Genomic DNA, 27,426 nt, shown 5'->3' with positions numbered 1-27,426 from the left:
ACACACTTTCATGAGCAGACGAATGCGCACACCTACACACTCATAAACATGCACAAATAAAGATAAGTATCATGTCTCTTCTTCCCACTCCCCCTCCCATCCTTTATCTTTCTTTGTGAGACTTAAAACATGGAAATCCCATCAGTCTTGTTTCTTTCCTTGGAAAAGACACGCTCCATGAAGCATGTGGGAATCTGCTTATCCCCCACAGCTTAACCAGGGTGGTTCTGCCTTCATTTATCCACCAGTTCAGTGTTTCCTGGGAATCTCTGATGGATTCTCCTGGTCAATATTTAAACATGGCCCCTGCTACCAGTGGTCTTAGTGGGCAAACCACAAAAAAACCCATGCTTCAGATGAATCTGCAGAGAGGCTGTAGGCTGGCATAAGACTGTCTCAAAAACACATTCAAGACAAACACTATGCTCGCTCTGTTGGAGGCTTTTTAGGGAACTCATGAATCTGGTTGTCTGCATCAGCAGCCTGGAATGTCTGCAATGAGATATTTCATTATAAAAGCAGGAATGCAATTATGGGACTTAATGCTGGATCTGCTAACATCATTATGCGCCAGTGAATCCTCTGCGAGAGGTTCACATTTCTCCATTCTTGTGTCAAAAGTTTCAATTCTCCTAAAAATTGATGCAAATAGTGCAGCAGGCGCGACATATGTTCTCATGCTGTCACCTAAGTAACTGCTTGGCATTTCACTGACATTTGACAGCATTTTTTCTTGTGTTTGTTGTTGAATTTTAGGATTTTATTGACATATTTTGGCAAGGAAACATACACAGTTCAGTGGTTGATGGGAAAAATTCCCCCCCACCCCACCCCCAACAGCTGCCTCAGGGTCTTTATGCAGGTTGCTGTCAGGGATAACATCCTCTGTCACACCTGTCACTGTAACATTGCTGACTGTATAGGCGAATAGTTTCTCTTCTAGTATCTGTCACAGTCCACTTTGCGTTCACTTTTTGTACCATCTAACTTCATGACAAATCCCTCCCTCTTTATTTCTGACAGAGTGCACCGCTCTGATGACACGTCATTAGCAGCGGGTCCCTGAAAACAACTTCTGACACTGCAGAATTTATGTTTTCATCTGGTGATCTCTGATAGCAGGCCGAGTGTGTCACCTTTTGTCACATAACTGCAAAATACAATCCCACTGAAAATGCTGGAACATGAAAACTCTTTGGGTTTTTGACACATAAAGATATTTTTTGGCTGCTCGTCACAGAAATGCTGCTCTCATTCTCTCATTCAGCCTCCTTGTCTTTGATTCTCCTTCTTATTTATTCTCCTGCCCAAAATTCCCCAATGCAGTGCCACTGCCACTGCCTCCTCATTATGTAACAGGACTTTACCACCGCCATTCTCTGTGCGTTGTGGTATGGAACACCTGAAGCTGTTCCAGCATTGATAACAGCCCTGCTGTAGCAGAACCCAAGGCCAGCAGTGGAGGGTACCTCTGGCTCAGTATTTGCATCACGTTCCTCCACTCTGCTAAGCAGGATCCACCAGGGCACCAGGCCAGGAACGGCCCGCTGCCATGGCCAGACTGTCACACAATATGTACCCTGACCCCCTCTGAATGATAATGACACAGTGTGGCTTTGCTGAGAGCTGAGTGTTTCGCATTAGAAGGTCAGTGTTGCTCAGAAATCAAGCTGATACTGAACAGATGTTGACTTGGAGCACAGTCTTCGTTTGGGAGAAGAAGAGCTACTTTCTTTCCCACAGATGCAGCTCAGCAGAGTGGCCAAACTATTTGCAATTAGTCTGTGTTTCCATGCAGGATGTCCAGCAGATAAATTTTGCACCATTTGTCCACATAGTTGTTTTTTTTCCAAATATGGTGAGAGAGAATATGTGTATTTATTTGTAGTCTGTTTTCCTTATCTATTTTAGTATTGCATTTTATTTATTCAGTGTTCCATTTATCATTTCGTTCTCTTTTTAAGGGATAAAGCTAAAGTTATTATATTTTATATTGTCAAAAAAAGACGAAGAATGCATTAGTCTCTATCTGAAGACTTTCCAATTCCCCTACCCTCTTGTAATAAGTCCCAAGCCCATTTATTCCTACTGAAGATGTAAATCTTTAAAAAAAAAGGTTATGAATATTTAGATTTTTTTAAGGCTTGTTTATTTTCTAAAACAGCTGGGCACTGTAGCTTTTAGCAAAGATTAAACAGGAGTGAATGGTAGATTTGTTGAGGACTATTTTCAGCTGTGTATTAATAAACGGTATTTACAGCCGCAGGATGTATGTGGGATTGAAAATAAAGTATGGAGCCTGGGCTCATAGCCATGAAACAAAATATCAACCAGTGCAACAGTGGTTCACTCGTGTTTTAGGAGACAACAGCAGAGCTATAAGAATTGACCTATTTGGATATTTTGCACCATGCTACCATGCAACACTACATATACTATGTACTCATGATATTAAATTCACATCTTCAGACTGTTTTCCTTGTATCTGATCATAGGTGTTATCCAGGATGGACAGGAAACCGTTGCCAAGTGAGGGAGAAGCCGTCACTCTCCACCCCAACACCCAAACCAGAGGACACACAGCTGAGTAATAAAGATGCACACCTCCCTGCTCATCTCTATTAAACTGTCTCACCTGGATTTATTTACTATATCCCTGCATAGCCTGTTAATGTCTCTGCAGTTTATTGAAGGTAGTTTTCTCTGCAAGAATTAAATGTACCTCCCCTCTGTTTAGACTCTGTGTATGTGGGCATCGCTATTGGACTGCTGCTGCTCGTAGCTGGAGTTGCCGTCTGCGTTCTGGCTGCCTGCAAGAAAAAATGCTGCTTAATGTGAGTTCTGGCTACAACAATGACACCGTTGCTCCTTTTGCTAATGACGACGTTGTTGATGATGAAAGTGATGATGGGTGCATCTGCTGGCTCCACAGAAAGCGTGACCTGATGGACTATGGGGTGATGGATGACCCAGGCTTTGACTGCAGAGCAGAGGTCAGCGCACAGAATTGTCCAATCAATCATCAGCAAATTCTGTTTGACCAACATCAGGTTTCTAAGCTATACAAATCAAATTTTTCTACCATTCGCCTCACATTTATTCAATAAGTGGATTTAATATTAGAGGAGGTCAGGAGGTGACCGCCAGGCTTTTCTGCTAGATTACGTTTTTGATTTGGGATTATTGATTTTGTGGTTTATGTGGATATGTGTGCTCCTGTGTGTGTTTTATATACACACCGTAGTGCATATACAGCAGGTAGACACAGTGACTGAAATATATAATCAGATCAAATGCAACACCGCAAGCTGAGGTGCCAAAAACAACCAGTTTATTCAATATTTTTCTGATGCAGTCTGAATAAAAATGGAGCATGATATGCTTCACGCATCACGTCACACAGGTGCAGTGGTGGAAGAGGTAGTCAGATTGTTTACTTAAGTAAAAGTGCTAATAGAACAAGTAAAAGTCCTGCATTCAAAATGCTGCATAAGTTAAAAGTATTGAAGTACTATCAGCTAAATGTTCTGTAAGTATCATATATATATATATATATATATACATATATATATATATATAGGTGGAGGTGGACCTAATTTTAACCACTTTCTATATAGTTAAGTAGTTTAGTCCAGTTTTTAGTGAAATATTGGACAATTTAACATCAGTGGGCCTCAAACAATCATTTATACAACACCATCTGAACAGTTTAGAGGAAAAATGTGTCTAACAACTCAAAAACATCCAAAATATGACCAGGAGTCTAAGCTAGAACAGTGCTGCTCTTAACAGGCATCACAAGCCAAGAATGTTGGAACCCACTGCATTTTATAAGCATATGATATGTGTTTATGATAACTCCTAATAATATATAGAAGCGTAAAGTAGTATAAAATTGAAATAATCAGGTAAAGAAAGTAAAACAGTATATAAGTACTGTACTTGAGTAAATGTACTTAGTTACTGTCCACCACAGGTGTTCTTATTTTTACGTCCACCCATAGTGTGCTTTATATCTGGCAATTTTGAGTTTTATTGTCATCACTGAAAAACGTCCCAGAATCAGAAATGATACAATCACAGCTATTCCATTTGGATAATGGCTCTTGTGTGTGTGTGCATTTATGAGTGTGCTTTTGTGAGAAAAAAAAAAGACAGAATGAAGGGACTGTATGTGAGATCGCACACACACATTTTTATCTGCGCGGGCGTGCAGTGAGTGTCATTGGGTAATAAAAGCGAGAGTGATGTTGAAAGCCACAACTGTCATGACTCTGATGATGGAGCTCATCATTGGTGTGTGTGTGTGAGTGTGTGAGTGATGCAGTCTCCCTGATGAAATGCAGGCTCACAATACTGTACATATGCTTTACATACTGATACTTTACAATTGATATAACAAAAAAAAACTAAATTAGAAATATATGTTTTGCTAATGCCAACAAATGGAAACAGATTACGTGCCGGTGGTATAATACATACACACAACACATGTAAATATATTTCACTGTATTCTATATCTGTAATGGCATGTCTGTACATATTTGCTTTCATGTGAGTGCCAGTTAGGGCGCAGCTATAAATAGAGAGGTGTAGGTGTGAACTGGTATCTCCACAACACAGACAGATCTGCTGCAGCACTCATTTCACTGAGCAGCGGAAACAGTCCGTGATTATTCCACCTCTGAAAGATGATGAAATGTTTTATGGAGGTTAGAGGTGTAATTATGGACGCATAACGGGTCAATTATATTTTAATTGCGCCTGCTTTTCGTGCGCTCTCACACATTAAGGCTCATCTAATTTTAAGCCGGTGTACATGATTTTCTCTCCATCAGCTTTCATCCCTGGATGACGGACCATGCGGCTGTGCCAGAGGTAATCCCAGGAGGAGCGATAGTCCGGGGCTTTCCATCAGCGTCTACCCCTGGAAGAGAGAGGTGGAGGTGAGCTGTCTCTGCTCAGCCTTTTGGCCTTTACTCTAACTATATGTGCAGAAGTCAATGACATGATGTATGTCTCTTTGTGTGTATTCATCCACAGCAGGGTTCAACCTGGAAAGACGCCAACTTGTCCTTCGCCAATCCATTGTACAATTACTCCCCTGATGCCAATGGCGCCGCGCTCAAAAGCTCTGAAGCATAAAAATGATGGACTTTACATATTGACACTGCAGTAGATCAGGGCCAGACTGTGTTTGCAAATACTTGATGAGTTTGTCTTGACTTGCTGAGGTGCCAGGTGGTGGGAAACAATGCAAAGAATGGAGGAAAGTCAGTTCTGATGTACTGCTGTCATTTACAGCTAAATTATTTAAATTTTATGTGATACTCCCCACTGATATGGTACTACATGTTAAAATAAAAACAGTAAAAAGCTGTTTGTCAGAGCCATGATAAAAAAAAGTCAGGACTTGAACAAATTGTGTCAAAAGCCATACAGATTTTTCTGCAGGAGTTCTGCTCTATGCGACACTACTTCAAACACATATGTTTTATAGGATACAGCCTCTAATGCAATAATTTGATATTTTGTGAAATATGTTTATCCTCATTCTTGCAAAGAGTTAGATGAGTGGATCGATCCATCTGTCACGTCTGTGCAGTAAATCTATAGCTACAACCAGAAGCCCCTTAGTTTAGCTTAGCATAAAGACAGGAAACAGGGGAATCTTCTGGTCTGGTTCTGGCCAAGGTAACAAAACCTACAAACACCTTCTAACACTTACAGATTAACATGTCACATCTTGTTTGTTAAATCCATTAAAAGAAAAAAACTTACCCAAAAAAGTCTAAAGTCAATATCTAGCAGTAGACAACAGGTCTAAAAAGGCATGAGGACACAGTGAAGAAATTAGATTTTGTCCATTTTGTACTTAACAGAGCCATGGTAGCAGTTTATTAACATTGCCACAATACTCTCATTTCAGAAAACATCTAGCTCTTTGAATTGAAAGGCTCCACTGAACACACCGCTTCCAAACAGAGTCCTGACATTAGTGATCTGTTTTAATCCTCACAAGTGCAAATAAAATAGCCTGCCCCTGTTTTATTTGCAAATTAAAATCAATTACAAGTCAGCATCCTACAACTGCTTTGTATGTGGTGTGGGCTGACTCTCTAACTCTCTGTATCAACCAGCACAGAGCAGATGGATCATAAACAGCACATAAACCAGTCTTTTGCAAATTTCACGAGTGTACAGTCATGGCTTGTCTCTGCTGCGTCACTGTCCTTGTCATCCTGTATGTGCTGATAGAGTTCATGGTCAAAATTAATCCTCAGTTAAACCAATAGATTGACATTCTGGGAAATATGCTCACTTGTTTTCTTGCCAAGCATTATATAAGATCAATACCACTCTCGTAACTGCTGTTAAATATGAAGCTGGAGCCAGCAGACAGTCATCTTAGCTTGGCATAAAGACTGGAAGCGGGGGTAACTGCTAGTCTGGCTCCATCCAAAGGTAAAAAAAGGGTTTGGGTTAGTAACCTCTTTCATACTATATAAGAATACTTCTCAAATGTTGAATGTCGAAAATCAAATTAGGTAATACAGTTATATCTCTTTATTTTGGTGCTGCACTGAATATGAGTAATATATCACCTTTTGTTGTTGCTGTAATTAGATTTTTAAGACATTTTGCAAACATACTCCATGTGTCACTGTCGCCCTGCTATATTTCCAAACTTAATCTCATTGGACAAAGGAGACTAGAAAAGGTCACATTTTTGCTTTATTAACATATTACACTGATATCTTACTAAAAAATGTACTGAATTTTTAAAACTTGAGTAGCACTTTATCCCACGCTGATGTGCCCAACGGGTGTCTCCTTATCTTGAGGATGCGATTCTTCTAAATATATTTCAGTATTTATAAAATAGTACTGACTTGCAATGCAAAACAATGGCTACCATAATTACTGGCATATTTCTTATCAACTTAGCTAGAATGTAGTCTTAATTATTCCACAGGCATTTATCACACAAGACATTTTGACATGTCAGAGTAGGAAAACCACATAAAGTAAATTAATTATGACTGATTTCCATTTAGTTGCTTCAGTTCTAGGATCCTGGTGTGAACAAACATTGTGATTTTTTTTAAATATGCTTTTTCTTGCTTTGGCTTGCTTTTAATATAGTAGTACATCTGCCTTTTATAAGGAGTAATTATAAACGCAATGCAGACTCCATCCCATTTATAATAAATGTCAGGCGCATCTGCCTGTGAGTGCTTTGAGCCCTTTAGCTTAGTCAAAACACATAGAAACACACTCCTGTTCCTTCATATTGGTTTAAGTTAAAGCTATGAATCCTTAATTTTTAGACTGTGGATGAGCACAATCTCCAGTGTCACTGCTGTTTAGTCTTGTTCTCCATCACTGCAGAGTCTTTGCTGAGTCTGTAGGTGGACTGTGGGTCAGAGATTTATCAGAGGCCACAGGATCAATTTCAAGCTTTGAGCTGCTCCACTGCTTTATTTTCTGTGCCCTAGCCCTCATTACCTCACTGCCTCTCCCTCTGACACACTATTCTGCCCTTGAAAGAAAGCCAAAAAGCAGTAGCCACATATAGGGTCAGAACTGAGTTAGAACTGTAATCTTACTTTTTTTTAACATCTAGTTTACCATGTAAAAAATATTATGCAATAGAAATGTATAATTTCCATGAAAACAGCATGTAGAAAAGGGTGAGACAGACAAGCATACAGCTAATATTAAAACAGGAGAGGCAGCTAGTTGGGCAGTTAGCCGCAGCTAGCCTTGACAAGCCAAAGCTGCTGAGGTTTCTCTCCTCGGTGGTGGTAACTGTGGCTTGACAAGCGCTTCAGCCATGCTTGTGTTAACAAGACCAGAGGTTATAACACGCCCTCTGAGCAGTGCTACGTCTTCAGGGCAGGTCGGAGGTTACAGTGACTCGCTGTTGGAAAGTGTTGAGGTGGGCCGGCTAGCTGGTTAGCATGCTAATTCCAGTAGAAGAAAATACATGATAGAGACAAGTTAACGATGGCGTTACTGGGGAGCACAGTGTCTCTTCTAGACTGGTAAGTAAATGTTGTTGCTGTTAATGCTTAGGCTGGCTATGTAGCAATATCAAAACTTACAAATAGCTCAATTCAACCGTGATGCAGGAAAAACCCCAACTAAACTCTTGCTAACAGTAACTAGCTTAGCAAAGCAGCAGTAACTGCTACAGCACTCCTCTCTAAACTGAAGATAGACTGATTTCTATGTACTGTACATATCAATACTATATAAAATATATATATGTATACTATGAAATATGTAATTCCTGTAATATGGACTGTACATTATCAAAATGAACTAGTTCTAATGGACAAGAAAGATACAAGAACATGTTTTGTTTGTACATATTGTGTTTCCCCCTGAAGATTATGTTGAAAGTTAATTAGCCTCAAGAGGCACAAAATTGCAACCTTTCTTTTACTTGGTTTGTCTGACAACAGTTCTTTGTTTAATATTCTGCTTCTGTAGAGCAGCATTTGATGAATAAAAATCTATCTAGCGTAACAGTTTTAACTTATTTAACCTCTGAATGAATATCTCCCTATTATAATATTGTCATGGGTAAGGTTATGGTGACTGAAATCATACAAATGCAGATCTTTATTTTGCATCCCGGTCATCCTTCTTCCCATTTTGATGCCGTTATTAAATTTATCATTGTAAACATTGATAATAATTTCAAAGCCAACCATCCTGTATGGAGGCACCTCTCTGTCTGCCTCTCTGAATCACCTAAAACACCAGCTCAGCCTTTCCATACCCTCTGCATCAATGTTTGTTTTTTCCCGTCCCAGTGACATTTGACCTAACAAAACAACAATCAATGGCCTTCACAAAACCCTTCTCCACTAACATGTGACCATACACGCGCACAAACAATGCCACCTTACACTTGCCTTGCCGAGCTTGCACGCTCTCACATGATGGCCTGCTGACTGTGAATGTGCAGCCATCAATGTTTTTTGTCCTGGGTGAACATTTCTCTGGTAGCTTCGTTATTCGTGCTGTTGAATAGCTCACAGGAGAGCTGGTGCGCGCCAACCAGCCTTTGTCCTTGTGTTTTTGATGGAGCAACGTTAGTCAGCTTTTCTCACCGGGGCTATTGTTGTCACAGTTTTGTTAATCACAGAGCACAGTCCATGTGAATGTCACTGTTTTGTTTGGGTACTGCTCTGTACCACTCCGGGAGGCTCCTGCAATGAAAACGCTCCTGTAGAGTTCAGTGATGACCGTCTTTAAGGACTCACTGTTTCAAAATAATTCTGACTTTTGCATGATTTGCATAGTTGTTCAGCTGAGGATGGGGTTACCTCACTGACCCGGTCCTTATAATGAGAGGGGCTCAGAATTGGCTCTTCCATCCTCCCTGGCTGAGTGCAGAGGGAAATGTCTGTTTCTTCTCTCTGTATTCAGTGAGAGTGGATGTCGATCAGCCCAAGGGGCCGCCTGCTGACCGTTCTTCACCGAGTTTCAACAAAAACACCCCAGGTTTCTGCTCCTATAGAGAGGCAAGGAGAGAAGACACTGCTGGTCTACCTCTTGATTAGATCTCATGTGGTTTTGGGCTGTAAAACTTTGATCTACGCCTTAACTGCCTCCCATGTTGTACAGCACAGGTTTGTTATGACCTGAAAGAAATTGCGAAGGTTGTTCTGCACCTTGTACAACCAATTACACCCTATTCTGATGTGCCATAAATATTGACCTCTCATGCTGTGGTGCTCTCCCTCATTGTCCGTTAATGCTTGATTAAGCCTCAGAATACAAGTCAAAGAAGTTGATATATCATCAAACATTGCTTAATTAATGAGATTTCTAAGGTTATTACTTATTGAATGTTGTAAATTTATATAAAACATTTACACATGAAGTATATGGTCTATGTTATAGATTAAACCAACCAACCAACTACATTAGTTCAGTTCCACTTACATGTTAATGCATCTGATCCAGTTATATACTAACATAACAATCACAGGCCATTTTTCTGTACAATGTGTACTTGCATATACAGTGTTTTTGCAGTGGTATTGCTACTTTTACCTCAGCGGTTTGAATTCTTCTTTCACTACTTGTTGCTGTAGAGTCAGCTTATGAAATAATGTCTGCACTGCACATCTATCATTCTTACATTCATCAGAAAGCCTTGTGCAGTAGAGTATGCCTCTTTGCAGTTACATAATGGACCATATCACCTTTCTGTTTGACTGGAAGTGTTCCATGAAAATTTATTGACGAGGCATCAGTTGGAGATGTGTGGCAAAATGTTGAGAACGGTACAAAAAATCCCCCCGCAGTCTAAATTCAGCAGTTGGTAGAATAGATGGCAAATATATTCTCTGTCTGTCTGTCTGTCTGTCTGCTGGTGTCTAGGAATCTCTCAGTTGAATCTCCTGGAACAATCTGATGATCATGGTGTTTTTCATGGTGAGAGTTGGTGTACTACACAAAAGATATTCTGACAGAAACAATAACAGGACAACAAAGATATTTAAACCTGTGACTTTTCGGCTCCTTGGGGCAGCAGACACAAGCTGTAAAAACAACATTGACATATTATTATCTCTGTGTGGGAAACTATGTGGCAAGCATTGCTTATTTACACACAGAGCAGCCATTATAGAAGTCCAGTATTCACCCTCCTCTTAGCTTTCCCTGTGGAGCCACTCTCCACTAACTCCTGAGGGAAATACCTGGCTCTTTAGCTGCAAAACATGCCACCATGTTCACCACCAGCTATTCGCCTACTCTGTCTGTCTACCAACTGGTGCTGAGTAGGAGGTGTTAGCTGCAAGATGAGAGTCGTGAGAGTGAGCCAAAACAATAAAGTTGTGGTGTAAAACCAAAACGATGAGCTGGAAGACACTAAAGTTGAAAGATTTGCCAGCTTGGAGTCAATATAGCATCGAGACAATAAACAGGGTTAACTTAATCCATGCACCAGTGGGTTGTTGGGAACCGGTGCTTTAAAGATCTAACACCATATTCTCAAAATCTGGATTTAATTGTACTGAACAAGGCACTTTGGCTGATGTGAAGTACCATGTTTACTTGGTTTTAAGGGCACTTCCAGAAAAATACGACTTTCCCAATTGTATTTATGACTTGGATGTGGATGTGAACACCATTTACAAGTCGGAAACTCATAATTACGTCAACCCCAATAAGACAGGAACACAGCAAGAGGCCCCAGCTATTCAGGTGTAGATGTCCTCTGTCTAGTCGCTCCTGAAGCCAGCAGCAGGCAGAGATGGAGAGACGACAGAGGAGGAAGAAAGGGAAAACATGAGTGTACAGCTTCAAGGATATTTTCCAGTGTATTTATGCAGATCCAAACTTTTACTTTACCAACCTTCTTTTTACACCACATCTAAATAAAGTTATGCAATAGGAGCAAACCTTTTAAACCTTTTTAAAGTTTCCATTCAAAGCAAAGCTTTGTGTGCTTTCACATCTTGTTAATATTATTATGAGAAGGAAAAGCTAATAATTGGCAATGCTCTAATGGAAAGAAAGACACAGAACTGAGCTTGTTCTCCTCAGCGTTTGCAGTTTCTGACTGCCACACCACGTCTTTGTTCCCTGTTGATTAAGTGGCAAAGCATCATCAATGCTGCGGTGACATGCTGCTAAACAAGTGGGACCCAACTCTAAACATCTAAGCACTCTTTGGAATATTTAGACTCGCCACCACCCTCAGACCTTAGAGCCTCAGTATCGCTGGAAGCCTCCCATTTCATTCCATTAATTTCATCACACATGTTTTGATGCTTTTAAAGGTCACCCTGGGGAGATCGGGTGTGGTGTGGTCTCCAGCCGAGGAAAAGTTCACAGCATCTGTGACTGATCCTTCTTATACGTCACGCAGGGAAGCAGTCGCAGAAGGTTTGAGCGGTAGAAAGAAAGGCTTAGAGGGAATTTAGGGAGGCTGTGAGAGAGGATGCTTTTGAGAAATGGATAAATAAAGAGATTTTCTGAGGGGTCGTCCAGGAACTTAGCCTGGCTTTTTTTTGCTGGAGCTGTGGAACAAGGTGATTAGAGCAGCAGACTGTATGGGGAGCTGTGGCCACTGAGTCTCGACTGCTGTGATGACTAAAGTGCTTGGAAAGAGTTGCAGAGAAAGAACGAGGGGGGGGGGGGAGGAAAGTAAGGACTGTAGAAGTTCATGTGTGTGGATATAGGAATCAGGACTGTTTTCCCATGCAGCCTCTGTGGCCACATTGTCACTGAGTAAATAGCATTTCATCTTGATACTGGACCGCATGATCTGATTGAGAGATGCTTTATGGATTAAATGGCTGCACTGCATGTGTCAGCAACAATCTCCTTTTATGATAGAAATACATCACTGAAGAGCTTTTTTTAACTTCTATCTTGTTGGGATTGTTTGTGTTTCCTGTGCAGACGGTTGATATATGCTCCTTTGAGTGCACACAAGAGGTGTGTTGATCAAATCAAGCAGAGGATGGTTCAGATTTATGCGAGAGTATGGCTGTGACACAGTCGCTGTTAGCAGATATTTAGTTGAATCATAACAACGTCTCCCGGAGCTATTTTAAGACAAATAACTGCATTAAGAGCATCCAGGATTTTTATATTAGCAAAAAAATGTTTTTTTAAGAAAAAGAGAGCAATCTGAAGGTCATGTTGCAAGTTCAAAGTAAATTCATGCACGACTCTATTTTTGCACAATCACCAACACTTTACTGGATCTGGCACGAATCAGCAGCTGCATTCATGTAAACAAATCCCTGTACCACTGCTGCACCCACTTTGTTGGCAGACAAGTGGTTTTGACTGGCCAGTGAGGATAATCAAGGTAATTACTAATTACTGACAAAGCTATGGCAGAAATTGCTATGTATTGATCTGTTTTCATTCGGGAGCCTAACTGATTTGCTGTGAGACATTCACAGAGTATTTGTGCTCCTATGTTTTGATTATGATGACTTTTGTTATCTTTTCAACACTACAAAAAAGTTTGAAAATCTATTTAGGCCCCCCAAAAAACTACTTTAAGTGTTCAATATGCATGCTCACGAGCCAAGTAAATTATAAAAGGAGTCCTTTATGCAAGAGTTTCCTCTCTACATTAAGTTTTTCCATGACTGTGGTGCAGCTCCTGAATTCCCACAGCGAGTATCTTAATTGGAACAAGCATGTGGTCCAAGTTATCCTTCCTGTGCAAAATGAGCGCCAACTAAGCAATGACGAAGAAAAAGTATGGTGAGACGTCGTCCTAAGTGAGAGACAGACAGAGAGACAGAAAGAGAGAGAGAGCAGTTTTGGAGAAAAAAAGAAAAATGTTCCCTGTCATGAGAGGTTTCCAAGCTCCCTCCCTCACACCCTTCAATGTCTGGCTCTTTCTGAGAAAAGTGAACATTCGGAACACCGAATGATAATTTGTGCTTTTACATCATCATTTATCATTACTAAATATCCTGTTTGGGGTATATTATGTAATGTATTTGCTGTCTGTAGTTGTCTTCTTCTCTAGATTCAACTTTTATTAAAGGAATAATTTACATGTGAGTTTCCAAAATTCCCATCCATCAGTTAACTAATGTTCTGCTCAGAGTTCCTGGAGACCCTTGGTAACAGCCCCACAAAAAACCTACTTAACATTTTTTTTTATCAGTATGGTATTTTATGACTTCCCCTGATTTTATGAGAATATCCCATAAACATGAGTTTGAACTGATGACCATTACAGAAAATGATGTTTTATTTCTGTTGAACACTGATTTTCCCATGCTCTGTATCTGTGATTGGTCGATTCGGACTTCTGTTTTTAGAGTATTATAACAATAATCTGTTTATATGATGACTAACAGAGACTAACTGATACAAAACATCACAATGTAAGATAACATTATATGTATTTCTTTATCTGTGACAGTAGAATATATGTGTTCCTGCTCAGCTTATGTAAATACAAAACATAGAATATGTCCTCTTTGGTCTAATAACAATGTTTTATGGTCATTTCTGTACTTGCGTTCTTTTATTCCTCATATATAAAAGCTCACTGCTACAACTTCTGTACTTTCTACATACTGGGTTTTAATCAGGTCAGAACAAAATAAATGATTAAAGGGGAAAAATGATAGATTTTGCACTTACTGCTGTTATTTTTTACACACAAAGCTTTTGGGTCTGTAGGATGTTAACGCTAATGTCAAAAGAGCAAAACATAAACATAAAGCTTAATTAATTATGACCTAACTTGCACCTGAAGAGGGCGCCCTCACAGTTCAATCACCTGACTGACGAGAAGGGGAAAGGTGGAAGAGATAAGAGGCGACAGATAGATAGATAAATAGATAGATACAGTCACAAATACAAACAACATAAGGACAGTCAAAAAATAAATGACCAAAATCTTATCCACAAACTGAACTAAAATTAAAAAACTAGGACCACACTAACTCTAAATATCCTGAATATACATCAGCTCCAGTCGCCTCCCTGCTCCCAACATCTTCCCACATCACTCATGTGTTGCTTGTCAGACAAGGTGCCGATAAAGCAAAGCGACATCTGACTCTCCAGGTTCTTCTGCACACACGGAGCATCAGAGGAGCAGAAGAGGAAGAGCCATTGGCCCTGAGGAGTTGATGACGGGGGTGAGCGCACTGTCCTCTCCAGGAGCGCATTAGCCTACTGCTCTCTCTCTCTCTCTCTCTCACACACACACTCACACACACTGCACCTCCGTCCAATGGGATGAGACCAGTGTGTGGAACTGGGACGAGCCTTTAAGAGGTGAACTTCTTCCCTTCTGTCATTCTTTTTGTTTTGTTTAGTTTTGTTGGTTTTGGAGGTGGGGACCTGTCAGGACGAGCGCCGTGACTCTCCAGGAGCGCGCAGAGCGGCGCAGGCTGGAACAAAAACAGCTCAGAGCAGCGAGTGCAGCGCAGGCAGGTTTCCGTTTTAAAAGCAGCAGGAGAGGCAGGAGAGTCACGGAGTCCACGGGGGAAGCGGTGCACGACGGAGACGGGACCCCTCTGCTAAAACGACCGGGATATTGAGAGGAGGAATCAGCGGCGGGACTTGGATATGGCGGGCGTCAAGACGGTTGACCTGCTCGTTGGAGTTGTTTTAGTTTTGCAGTGTGTGGGGAAGGTCCGAGTCCAGATCCCAGCCAGTAACGGTAAGAACCAGCACCTAAACCACTACCCCAGACCTGACTAGTGAGTTTAGCTCCTTTTCCCCCCTCTTAATGACTCAGGTCCCTGCAGAAGTCGCTCTGCAGAACAGGCAGGACACAGGGACACAGACAGGTGGAGTGTTTTGCTTTTGCATGGGAATGACTTTTTTTTTTTGTTTTATGCTCAGATTGCAGCTTTTGGAGCAGCAGAAATCATCTGTTTATCTGGTATAAATGAAAGCAGAGTTTCTGTGTGTGCAGCAAAAGCAGTAGACATACACCCTGAAGGCTCTTTTACTTCCATTATTTTATTTTTAGGAATCATCAGATGAGGCTGTCATGACCCACTAACTTCCGCTGTTTCTGGCTGGATCAAAGACTTTGTTTGATTCTAATTATCATATTTTCACTACAGTTAAGAGGTTGAGTTAATTGCTGTGCTTTTTTCCATATTTGCTCATGCAATTCCCCAAGGCTGTGCTGATCAGTGCTGTATATTGTACAGTGAAAACAGTCAGGCATTTAATTAAGCATATGAAAATCTTAAACTGTCTCTTTTTGTGTCTTCTGGCATATTGATGTGCGAGATTGTTTTTTTTTCCTCGCTGTTTCCCATCTGTTATGACCTGCAACATCTCGTAACCTGGAAGTGTCATCCTGTTCTGCAACTTTTAAAAGATCTGAGATCAGAAACCACTGAATAGTGCAGGTGGCTCCTCTGTAGAAGTCCTGCAGAGGAGATGCTGAGTTCCTGCATGCTCTGTCTCTCTTGATGTCCTTGATTATGAGAGACAGTCCTCACTGGAGGATGAAAACTCCAGTGTGAACAATATCCCTACTGTAAAGCTACAACGTGTGCACCTTAAGTCTCACTCTAATCTCAAATCTACACACACACACACACACAGCTCAGCCTCAGACAGACGATGGAATAAGTCAATGCCAACGTTGGTTCTGTGCATACAGGCGAGCTCTTGTTTCCAGGGCTTTTATTGCTGGCAGCGAATTTTCATCACGTATCAGATAGTGGTTAGAGAAATGTTGGTCTACTGACAGTGACTGTAAATTAATCCCGTATGTGTGTGCGCGCGCGTGTGTGTGTGTGATTGTAGCCCACAGAGGAATGTATGGCTCAGCTTGGGAGACAGAGAGGGAGATGAGGCACATGCAAACACACATATACATGCACTTTTGAGTTTCACACAGTCATACTCAGTCTAATTTATGAGTCCAGTTTGTCTCATGGGGCTGTGCTGCGTTCTGGCTCATTTAACATTATTGCTTTAGCAGAATACAACAGCTTGTTCGCCTTTGCACAGCCTGGAATTTTGGTCTCAAATGGAAAAAAGAAGAATAAAGCTTGTTTTAGATGTTTCTGCAGACTGAGGGAAAACTCCAAAACACCAACATCCATAAACAAAAAGGGCATTTTCCTCCCAGAGTGCTTCATTGCTCCATCTCCTGCATGAGTTGGACACTGTTAAACTCCACTGCACCGCTATGTAGGACAGTATTTTTAGACATCTGGGTGAGGTGCTTCCCTTGTCACAGACTGACCTCCACTCTTGTGTTGCTGCATGGAGCAGCCCCTCTCCTTTCTTAGATAGGGTTGTATTAATAGAGCACAGGTGGACTCCTCCAGCCTCCACAAGTCCACTGGGAAGATATAATGTACCATTCTCTTCTGAAAGAGCTTTCAGAATCTCTGAAAATGTCTCAGCAGCTCCAGGAAAGCCGGAGATTTGAGAACTGGTTGAACCATTTGTTTCCCTCCTTGCATTTATTAGTTTGATGAGCTGTGGAGCACATCTGGGCGAAATTACACAACATCCTGTGAGCTCAGTGCATTGCTCTTTTTTTCTTTAAGCTTTCAGTCTGTGGCTCTGTGATGTTTACCCGGTGATACACTCACCAGTGGCACACTCACAAAAAATGGGGCTGATTTTGAGGTTAATTTGCACTCCGGTGCTTTTCTGTGAGCGGAAAAAGAGATGTTCCACTGGAGTCTGGAGCGTGTCTGCTTGTGCGATAGGAGAATAAGAAGGAGAGCGCGAGAGCAGTAGCGTGAGAGAGAAAGTCCTGCCTCGTGTAATGATGTGGTCTGATTTAAAAGCCTGCGCTGAGGGCTGTTAATGTGCTAAGATTGTGGTTGTGTGTGGAATTTCATTCGTTGTGGATGCTTGCAGTTGTGTTTCTTTGCTTGCTCCGGGAGGTTGACTGAGGGTTAATCCGCTCACAGGAAGCAGTGATATGAACGTCTCCTCATCCATCATACTGCTAGCTGCTGCCTCTGCAGTCATACAACCACAGAGTGTTCATAATGTGAGTGTGAGCTACGGAGAAACATGCAGATTGGATCGCAAAGAGTTTGACCTTCATGACTAGAGATGGCTTCTGATAGCTGATAATCACATATTGAATCTTTAATTTACAATTTCTCTTTGGTTAGTCACTGTTGCCTTCTCTGACACTACAGGTGTCTACAGAGAAAAAGAAAACTCAGCAATATTAGGTACATTTCCATTTAAATTTTTTGTGTTAACAAACCTGAAAGGAAATGCTGGAAATTCAAAAAAACTTGAAATATCTCAAAAAAAGTTTCTATGCTTCGTTGTGGTGGTAAAGTTGGTGAATCAAAAATATTGAAATACGACGAAGTGTGATGTTAACAGATTTAGTGAAGTGTGTGACTTAAACGTCACTGAAGTTTCCGCTCCACTGTCGAGAGGAAAACTAGCATCAGACGAAAACATCAGCTCTGTGTGGAGCAATGAGACCATCTTCCTCCTGTTAAGTTAAAAAAACATAAATACCATATTTCCATCATATTTTCTACATTGTTTTCGTTCATTTCAGGTTTGACTGGTGTTCTCTTTAATTACGTCATCTCATTGCGCCCTCTTCTTCTGCAGTGGTTTAATGGTAACCACCTGGAGAATTAGCACTGCCACCAAACAAACTACTTAAAAGGATTCCATAAGCAGACTCGGACCTGGATTCAGATTTACCAAAACTGTATGGAGTCCCTTCTCTTTTCATGACGAATGCTGCCATGCTGCTCTCCTCTCTTTGTCATGCTCAGTGGGGTGATTCCCAACATAAACTGTCTGAAGAGAAGTTCCTCCAACGAAATGGGAGGAGCAGCTCAGTCTGCTTTTAGTGAGGAGATTGTAAGCCTTCTTGGAATCTCACCCCCACCCTCCCTTCTCTCTCTGACATTGCACATTTCAGAACGGACAGAATGAGCCAGCCTCTTTATTGGCCGTCTGAATGACCTGCTGAAAGGAGCTGCCATGAATGGATGACGGGGGTGGGGTGGTATGAGGAGGGGGGAAAGACAAGGTGGGGTGGCGGCGACTGGGGTTATTGTGCTGCCCTGTATGCGGCGAGAGTGGGCCATGCCATACATCGCGGAGGCTGGGAGGCAGGGAGGCAGGGTCATCCCCCCGCACAAGCATGCAACAGCAGCACCGGGCTCCTGCATTAGTCACGCCCGGCCCCCGTCGCTCGGCTCCGCCTCTTTTTAGTCCGGGAAGAAGCTCAGTCTGATGGCTTGAGAGGCTGGAGTTCAATAGGCTCAGAGACAAAGAGCAAAGAGGCCACTAGTTAATGAAACTCAGTGCACTTAAGCTCCTCTTTAGCTTTTTCTCATTGTCTTTCATGTGGTTCAAAAGATCCTTCACTTCTAATTGTTGCAGTGCTCTGCCAGAGTTATCACATCCTCGAGGTCGCAGTAATCACTCTCTGGCATTTTCTACTCTGTGTGATTTGTTTAGTTTATTCAGAGCAGCAAAACTGTGGATCTTGTCCGTCAAGCAAGTTTGAAAAGGTCACCGGCAGGAGCAGGAGACTTGTGATAGTTAAAGCAGCCTTGTTACATATCTGGATGTCAGCGGCTTAATGAGACATGACAAGCATTTTCCATTCGTGATAATCATCCCTTCTCCACAGATGATTACAAAGCTGCCAGTCGACCACAGCATCATCCAGAGTCAGGCTGTTATCTGCTCCTCCTGTTGACTCTGCCGTAGGATGCTGCCAGAGGAGAGGCTAGATCATCAGCTGGAGAGGGAAATGAGTAAAATGCTTTTTATGTATGTGGGAGGAGTTGCCTTTTCTTTTGCCAGGAGGGGAGCGTATGAGCAGAGGGAGGAGGCTTATGGAAATTGACAATTCTCCGTCTGTGCAGACTGGCCACACGGCGCAAGAGAGGGTAATTACAGTAGCATAATAACAAAAATATTACACTCTACAGTATAGTGAGTGATGATTAACAGCATAGATTATAAACTCGAGAATGAATGGTAGGTGCATTGAAGGGTAATTTCTCCCTTGGATACTCGGTTGTTAGCACTGTAGATCATCAGTTAGTTCTTTTACTGCTACAATCAGTCAGTGTAATTTGCCACTGTGTCAAATATGCATGAAAAAGAAACATAGTTTGATTAGTTTTTGCTTCATGTGCTTTTGTTATGATTTTTTTATTTACCCTCAATGCAAGTGAGGGCAAATTAAGAACAAGATAAGACAGGAATGTCAGGACATAGTGGTTGGTGGTCCAAACTCTTAGTTTGACTGAAAGTGAAACTGTGACATAAGATGCTAAAAGAAAAATAAAGGATGATGGCACATTTGACTGCCTTTCTTGATTACTCATTTGGTCTGTAAAACATCAGAAAAATACTTCATTATCTTCAGTTTTGTTCAGTGAATGGTCCAAATCTCAAGAATATCCAACTAACTATGGTGTAAGAGGAAGAAATGCAGTAAATTCTCACCTTGACTGTACAACCTGGAACTATCCAATGTTTGATATTTCTGCTTGAACTAAACGAGTAAATTGATTAATTGATTTCTAAAATAGCTGTAAACTAATATCCTTTAGATCCACTAATCAATCAATCATTGCACTTCTAAATGACTGACTCTTTTATGTTGGACTTCTTTCTGTGTAAAAATAATATGTTGGCTCAAAGTAGGGCATCTGTTGTAGCTGTTTGATGTGATGTACTGACTCCAAAATCTGATGTTCAGCCTCTCTCCCTTCGTCTCTTTAGATTCAGTCACTCCGACTGAACGAGACTTAAGCTGCATAGGAAATATCATTGCTGTTATCCATAGGAATTAAACCAATACACCACCAAAAACCAACAGTGTGCACAATGTGGAAGTTTTCTTGGGTGAATTTTTCCTTTGAAGTTGTCTAATCGGATCCATGTGAATACGGGTCACATGCAAAGTTTTACAACTTTTTGTCTCGTCTAGCCTGTATGGCTGAGGACTGTTGGACACATGGGTGAACATATTTCTCTAACATGGCAGAGTTCATGTTCATGCAGGTTCGTTTGAGTGACTCATTGAACTACAGCAGGCCCCAGAGGGATTTAATATTAGCATCTATAAGACCGATACGCACCAGTAAGTTACTGTTGTGGTATCTGACAAAGTTCACTGTGAATAATTTTATGGGTATAAAAGCATTAAATAGCTAAGGTGGAAAAGGTTGACTAAAAGCTGTTAAAGCATCTCGAATAAGTAATGATGTGAAACACAGATGGAGTGATTTCATGCTCGATACACTGTAGACCTGCTGCAGAATCATTTAGTCCTCTTATTTGTTGTTTATGGGAGAGCAAGACAAATAGAAATCACTAGCAGGTGTTAAAACACTGTGATGAATTTGCCCTTTCAAACAATTTCAGAAAATGATGAGTCACTTTGATTTTACCTCCATTGGGGCAGTTTTTCCACCGCACAAACCTCTGTAGGTGGCCATACTGCAACTGTGCGCCAGAACAAAAACCAGACCTTCCAAATGTGTAAATTATGTGTGGTTTCTGTTGCTTTTTCACGCGGCGCCTGCACCAAAATGATGAAACGAAGCTGAGGATTTGATGCGCTTGCTGAAAAAATTTGAAAGAAGCGGCTCTCCAAAGGGGAGCGAAGTGTTACACGCTTCGCTATCATGAAGGAGAGGAGAGAGCGTGGTGTTTCGGGCTGTCCAGGCACGCTGAAAGAAGATAAGGTGTCCACATGGCAGAGGAGCCTGTCAACCCACCCTGCAGCAGGCTTCATATCCTGAGCCCGGCAGGAGCAGCGGCTTGGCTTTGTCCCACAAAAGCGAGTGTCACTCATGGGGTTTATGGCATGCTGCTAGATGCCTTTGCCCATATGTGCAACTGTGTGTGAAAGTTTTCTCTCTCACAGTCTGTATCAGAGTCTGCCTCTCTGCCAGTTCCAATACAGTTCTTTTAAATGTTGTTTCCTTACCCTTCTTTACCCTTTTTATTTTTTTTTTTATGCTGTTAGGACTGAAATTTAGCAGTGGAGGATTGGCCAAATTCTTAGTCTTGTTTAGGCCTACTTCTCTAGATACCAAGTACTGATGGAAATACTTCTGAAGTTTCTCTTCATTCCATAAAAGAAAAACTGAAAAACTGGCCTCTTGACAACTGAGTTGTGAAAAATGTTTTTTTTTTTGTTGTTGGTGCTTGTTAAGTGAATTTCTCCACATGTTGAAGTTGTGTGTATGCGGCTACAGTAAGACTGATACTCTTGTATAGTGTCTTTTTTAACCCATCCAAAACCAAAAACACAGGATCAGAAGTCTAGGGGATTGATTACACAGTGTGCTTGTCTGCTCAGACTTAGACTACAAATGTGCAGCTAACTACCCATAATAGTAACTGTGCATGCTTAAAAGGCCATGGGTAATAATAATAATATACTATAGACTACACAGCAATACAATGCTATTAATAATGCTCCTTTATTTCTACAAGGAAGTTTTAGCATCATTCAGTTAGCCGTCGCACAATATCACATGTATCAAATGCATTTACAAGACTCCTTTTTAAATAAGTCAGCTGGAAACATTATTAAGTCAGTGGTAGACGGTAGGAGCTAATGTTCGCTTAATTAGCTAGATAGCTGCAGCTAAAATCTGCCAGTGATTTCAGCCGACAGAATCCACAGTCGCCAGCTAGAAATGAGAAGTCTGCTTTTGTTCACTTATGTCTGAATTCAAGGACTCAATCAAAGATTGTTTCAGTAATTTTACTAAGAATGTCGGGTGGTAAATTTGCCAAGCACCACTGGCAGTGATGTTTAGATCGTCAACAATATATACCTCTATAGTTGCTGTGCTTGTGTGATTCTTTTACCAATGGTTTTTGGTGTATTATACAAGTAAGATGCAAAGCACCTTCATTTGTTTAAGTGAGAGCAATTACATTTAACCTGACCCTTAACCAAAGCCCAGATTGACCTGTTTATAGGTCTGTTTATCATGTTAATAGCATTGTCACTCGCAAAGCCATCAATTACAGTTTTATTACATGCAGTTGCTCCCTTCTCTAAATTAAACGCGCCAGATGTAACAAGTAGCCTTTGCAATGATTATGCCATGATGTCTGCTTGTGCTGTGAGTATGTTCAAACGGTGTTTTGAACCGTGCCAAGTGAACCCTTGCAGACACTGATGTGTTTTCCTTGCTGTAGGTCTAACAGTGCTGCCTTTGTTACTGTGCCCGGAAAGTGTCTCCACGTCCCCTGTCCAGAAGTTTCCCTTTCCACACCAAACTCATCCTGACAAAGAACAAGTATGCCCCACGGCAACGGCTTTTCACAACGCAACACAGACTGCAAGACTTTGATGGGCCGGAGCATTTTGGGGTGAAAATGAAAAGGTTTACAGCCACAAGTGTATTTCTGCATGAGCAGGCAGAGAATAGACTGTGACTTTGATGACTGCATCAAAGATGTTTGCTACCTTACATCTATTTTGCACGTAGACAGTAAATCTTTGGAACTTGAAAACTGGTTACTGCTGTTGTGACGTGCCTTTCTGGTGCACGTCATTAATTCATGTACATTTGGATTGAATGCAACGGCCACAGAAATTCAAAGTGACTCAGATTTTTCAGCAGTGAAGCCACTGCGAACTAAATTGGGTGCTAAATTTGGTTATTCTTCACAGTATGTGTTGGAAAGAGAAGGGTCAAAATTGTTCTCTGACTTGTTTTGGTTAATTCACTCCTCAAATGAGTCATGAAGATTCATCACAGCTCTTGTAATACATCTAAAAGGCTTTCTGGTGGCTTTGCTTGGCTTTGATGTTCATCTCTTGACCCTACAGAAATCAGGACTGCCAGGAATGGGAGGATAAAGGACTCTTCCCAGAAGCCAGCAGAGGTTTCTGGAGGTCAGGGTGATTTTTGTTTTGGAGCATGTAGCTTGGGAGAAGCTTGTTCCAGTGTCTTCCAGCTGTGCACCTTTTAACTCACTGCTGAGCTCATCCTGAAGCTGTAAACAGGAGGCCGGCTGGCAGCACATTCAGACTGGGACTTGCACTTGCAGCACATTTTCATCTCTGTCCTGTTTACCACTTGTTTTTCTTCTTCTTACTCCATCAAACGTGCTTGGTTAAACAAATGTGAGCCAGACCAAAGAAAAAAAAAAAAAAAATCAACAAGTGATTCTGGTACGTGAGGTTCAGTTTGTGCCAGGTGTTCAGGTTTGTGTCTCATTGCCAATGCTTACTAGCTGAAAGTTGCTCTCAGAGCTCAGCACAGAGCCAGGAACAAAGGCTTGCTTTGAGTCTTTGTGGTGATGAATTGCAAGGTGTAACAGCAGCCTTTGTATGAGTGTACTGTATGTGAGTCAGAGAAAGTGGGGAGACTGGTAGCAGTTCCCATGCTCTGCCCAAGTAACAAGACACTCAAAGTCTTAATCCACTGGTGTGTCCTGCACTGACTGTGGGATTTAATTTTGTTTTCTTGTCTGGCAAGAACAAGCATCCTGATATCAAGGGAAGTCTGGGTGTGGCGAAGCGAACATGTTATGAGTCAGAGGGCAATAGCATATCAGTTTAAGCGGCAGAGTCCATCAATTTTTGTGGTTTTGCTCTGTGAGCAAGTCTTCACCTGACCACCTAATGTGGAATCTCTATTAAATACAAGTGTTTATGTACATAACTGGGTATGAATATTTCTACCAGTGTCTGTTTGTGTTTGGGATATTTTGAATTGCCTGTTCAGTGTTCTTTGACAAACAAGATATAGCTGTCACTTCATGAGCAACAACTTTCTCCCCCTTGCCCACGGAGGGTGGCTCTCAATAATTTAATTCCTTTAGGCTGATGGGTCTTTTGTCTTGTCTTTGACATGCAGTGTTTGCTCACTGAGTGTCACTGAGAATGAATGCTGTTCAGACCTGGGCCTATCCTGTTGAAGTCACCTCTCTAGGACTGTTGCGCTGTATTACAGCAGCAAGGTGTTGTATTAAAATATTAAATTACAGTCATTTTCATCAGCTAATGATGTCCTGTCCAAAGAAAGTGATTAATGGTGTTTGTTGTGAAGGGAATTCTTAGTGTTTGTGACCATTAAAAAGCTCTTATGTCAGGTGGTGAGAGGATCGCTAACCGCATTGTAAAGTGGTAATTGACTCCCATTTAAAGGCCTTTGTCTCCTGTGCCCCAGAATGCACTAATTAGACAGCAAATAAATTAGTGTGAGCAGTTTAATTATGAATATGTTATTCATACCAATGCACAAAGGTCATAAATGTGCTCGTCCCTCAAACAGGTGGGGTGGGAGCCAACGATAAGTGGACAATATAAAACCATGCAAATGGTATGAGCAACACTCTGGGGTCTGTTACTGATAGATGTTTACCTAAAGGGTCATAAAAGTAAGATGGCCCTGAGGTGCAAAACACAGAAAACACAGTGACATTTCAGAAAACAACAAAACTGTGAACTACAACAGCAAAATAGAAAACAACATTTTCCTAAAATGTGTTTTCAATTTTGTCGATTTTGTTGTGTTTTCTGAAATGTTATGTTTTCTGCAATGTGTTTTGTGAAATGATTTTGTGGATTCTATTTTGTTACTGTGGTCTAATGTTGTGTGGTTCTTTATTGGACCTCAGGGCCACTGTACAAAGGAAAGAACAGAAAATGTTTATGCTCCTTACTCCTGCTCTCTCTCTCTCTCTCTTCCTCTGTCAACCTGGTCGAGGCAGATGGCTGCCCACCTCGAGTCTGGTCCAGTTCAAACTTTCTGCTTCTTGCTCGTGCTTGCTCATGGTGGGAATTGTTGGGTCTCTGTAATTAATATTATAAAGAGTACAGTTCAGACCTGCTTCGTATGTGATGTTGTTGTGATTCTCCGCTATATAAATAAAAATTGATTTGACTTGACTTGAACAACGCAGCCTCATTTTGCTGTTATTGTTCAACCCATATGCTGCATGTTGAGGGTTTATCATTGCGCTGGAGTCCCACAGCTACCAAAAGCTGATATGTGTCTTGGCTAGAGGAGGTCCAGCTATTGATTAAATGTCTGGCTGGCTCCCCATTCACCCGAAGGCCTCTGGTATCACAGCGGCTGGAGGTGGTCGAGGTGCCAATGCACTAGACCCGCTAGCTGCCGACCCAACTTCATCTAAACACATTTATTTAAGTCATAAATAAAGAGTTCTGGGGATGTAATTTGACTTCTGTGATGCAATAAATTTTCCCCCCTGTTTTGTTTTGGGCTTGATAGAATGAAAGATCTGCTTCCCAGCACACGCTGAATGGGGGTCAAATATGAAATGCCTTCTCTTCAGAGAACTGCCAAACCAGTGATATATTCCCTGAAAATCCCATCTATCGACAAGGAGCCAAAATTGAAAATGAGAGGTGGCGATATGAATATAAATGAGTTATTTGATGTCCTTTTCTTGCCATGATTCTGCCCCAAATGTCTGGCGGACGTGCTGCTTTCCTTTTGAAGGCACCTACCCATTTCTCAGTTCTTCAATAATCTTTCATTTTCCTGCTGCTACAAAGCTGAGTGGGCTGGCGTTTGTGACATAACATGATTTTTAACATGTCATTCAATGTCACATTGCCTTTCTCTACTAATAGGAGCTTATTCCATTCTTAATGTTATTAAAATATCCTTTTGACAGTTCTGGTCTGAGCAGAGCATTTAGAGATGCTCCATGGTTTTTGATGCTTATTAGGGATTATACGTACTGTGGGTATGCCACAGTGCCAACTTGAATAGGATATGATTTTGAAAAAGTGTTGTTTAAAGTGACATTTGCTCAACTGAACAAAACCACTGGAGAATCATCTACAAAGAATAAAAATAAGAAGGAGGAAATTAGTCAAAAGGAGTAAAATCCAGCATTATCCTGAAAGCATAATGAAGTTTATATGTTTACTGTGTAAAGCTGCTTTGGGGCTTTTTTGTGTTAGCGGATGTAGAACCACATGCAGTGAATTTGTGTGTTTGTCCTCAGTGGTTCAGAGGATGAGCTCAGATCATAGCAGAAGAATCATCAGATCTTCCGCTGAGGGAAATACTGCCTTTTATTGTTCGAACATCATCTCTGCAAGCAATTAGGACTGAACGGATGAACTGTTGGGTGTACTGAAAGGTCAGGGCCAGTACATGCTCTGTTTCGGTGTTTGTGAATTCCTCTGTCTCCACGTGCATGCATGTGTGTATTTGTGCGTGTCCTGACTCTGTTTCAGCTTATTGAGCAGCCAGTGCACAACGAGCCATCAGTAGCTGTCGGTCTCAGACTCTTCCTACCTGCTGCTGATTTCCCAGCTTCCTGTTGACGTTCCCGTGTCACGTGTGATTAGTCAGCAAACTCTAATGATTGGTTGCCTGTCGCCTGTGCTGCTACGTGGTGGTCCAGACTGACCCTGAGCAAGCGACTGGGGATGTGTTTTTAATAAGCTGGAGGTCACGGTAATCTGCAGCTGAGAACCGAAGCCTTTCTGCCTCTCTTCTCACATCTCACAGCTCTTCCTGGAGCACATGGCGGTGGAGAGAAAGAAAACCCTTTATGTCTCATCTCGTGTCTTGTCATGTCTTTTCCTCTGCCAGTCTATCTCTCATATTTTGTCTGTCATGCGCCCTCCCACCCAGTTTCTTCAATTCAATTTCTCCTCCTGGCCCAGTTTCCTTTATACATGTGGGCTGAGTAGAAGATGAACAGCCTTAGGAGTCTCTATCCATTACATGAGTTTAGTTGTGTAGCCTGTCCTTCACCCGCTGCCAGCCCGAGCTAATGAAGAGTCTGGAAATCAATACCACACAGATAACACTGAGTTTGCACCTGAAGAAAAAGGATATGAAATCAATATCATACTAAAGTCACACCAAGAAACCAATGTCACAGCCTTACAAAATAGCAAGACTCACAAGACTGTTTCTATGGGTCTGTGCACCAAATCTACCT

At 41.4% G+C, this 27,426-nt stretch overlaps 2 protein-coding genes across 7 annotated transcripts in view; both read left to right on the top strand.

Annotated features, from left to right (window-relative positions):
- malrd1 (MAM and LDL receptor class A domain containing 1) overlaps positions 1 to 5,789 on the top strand; it is a 51,494-nt gene extending 45,705 nt beyond the window's left edge. For 2 of the 4 annotated variants that reach the window (XM_071484960.1, XM_071484959.1), the window contains exons 29-33: positions 2,496 to 2,587; positions 2,738 to 2,834; positions 2,933 to 2,993; positions 4,839 to 4,946; positions 5,044 to 5,789. In XM_071484960.1, the coding sequence (XP_071341061.1) occupies positions 2,496 to 2,587; positions 2,738 to 2,834; positions 2,933 to 2,993; positions 4,839 to 4,946; positions 5,044 to 5,145 (460 nt within the window). In that variant the 3' untranslated portion in view covers positions 5,146 to 5,789. The remainder of the gene's footprint in view (positions 1 to 2,495; positions 2,588 to 2,737; positions 2,835 to 2,932; positions 2,994 to 4,838; positions 4,947 to 5,043) is intronic. The other 2 variants (XM_071484962.1, XM_071484961.1) reach the window with 2 other exon arrangements.
- A 2,125-nt stretch (positions 5,790 to 7,914) lies between these two features.
- The window catches only part of plxdc2b (plexin domain containing 2b), a 92,917-nt gene continuing 73,405 nt past the window's right edge, over positions 7,915 to 27,426 (top strand). Inside the window, exon 1 of one of the 3 annotated variants that reach the window (XM_071484974.1) lies at positions 7,915 to 8,048. Coding sequence is in view for 2 of the 3 variants with exons in the window: in XM_071484972.1 (XP_071341073.1) it covers positions 15,091 to 15,184 (94 nt within the window). In the remaining variant the exon portion in view is untranslated. Of the gene's footprint in view, positions 8,049 to 14,734; positions 15,185 to 27,426 lie in introns of those variants that run through there. The other 2 variants (XM_071484972.1, XM_071484973.1) reach the window with 2 other exon arrangements.

This window comes from Trachinotus anak, unplaced genomic scaffold, assembly GCF_046630095.1.
Source record: "Trachinotus anak isolate AG129_WGS33_773 ecotype Australia unplaced genomic scaffold, CSIRO_AGI_Tana_v1 ptg000009l, whole genome shotgun sequence".
NCBI classification, from domain to species: Eukaryota; Metazoa; Chordata; class Actinopteri; order Carangiformes; family Carangidae; genus Trachinotus; species Trachinotus anak.
The sequence above is the reverse complement of the archived record's forward strand: the minus strand, read 5'-3'. Positions and strand labels throughout refer to the sequence as shown.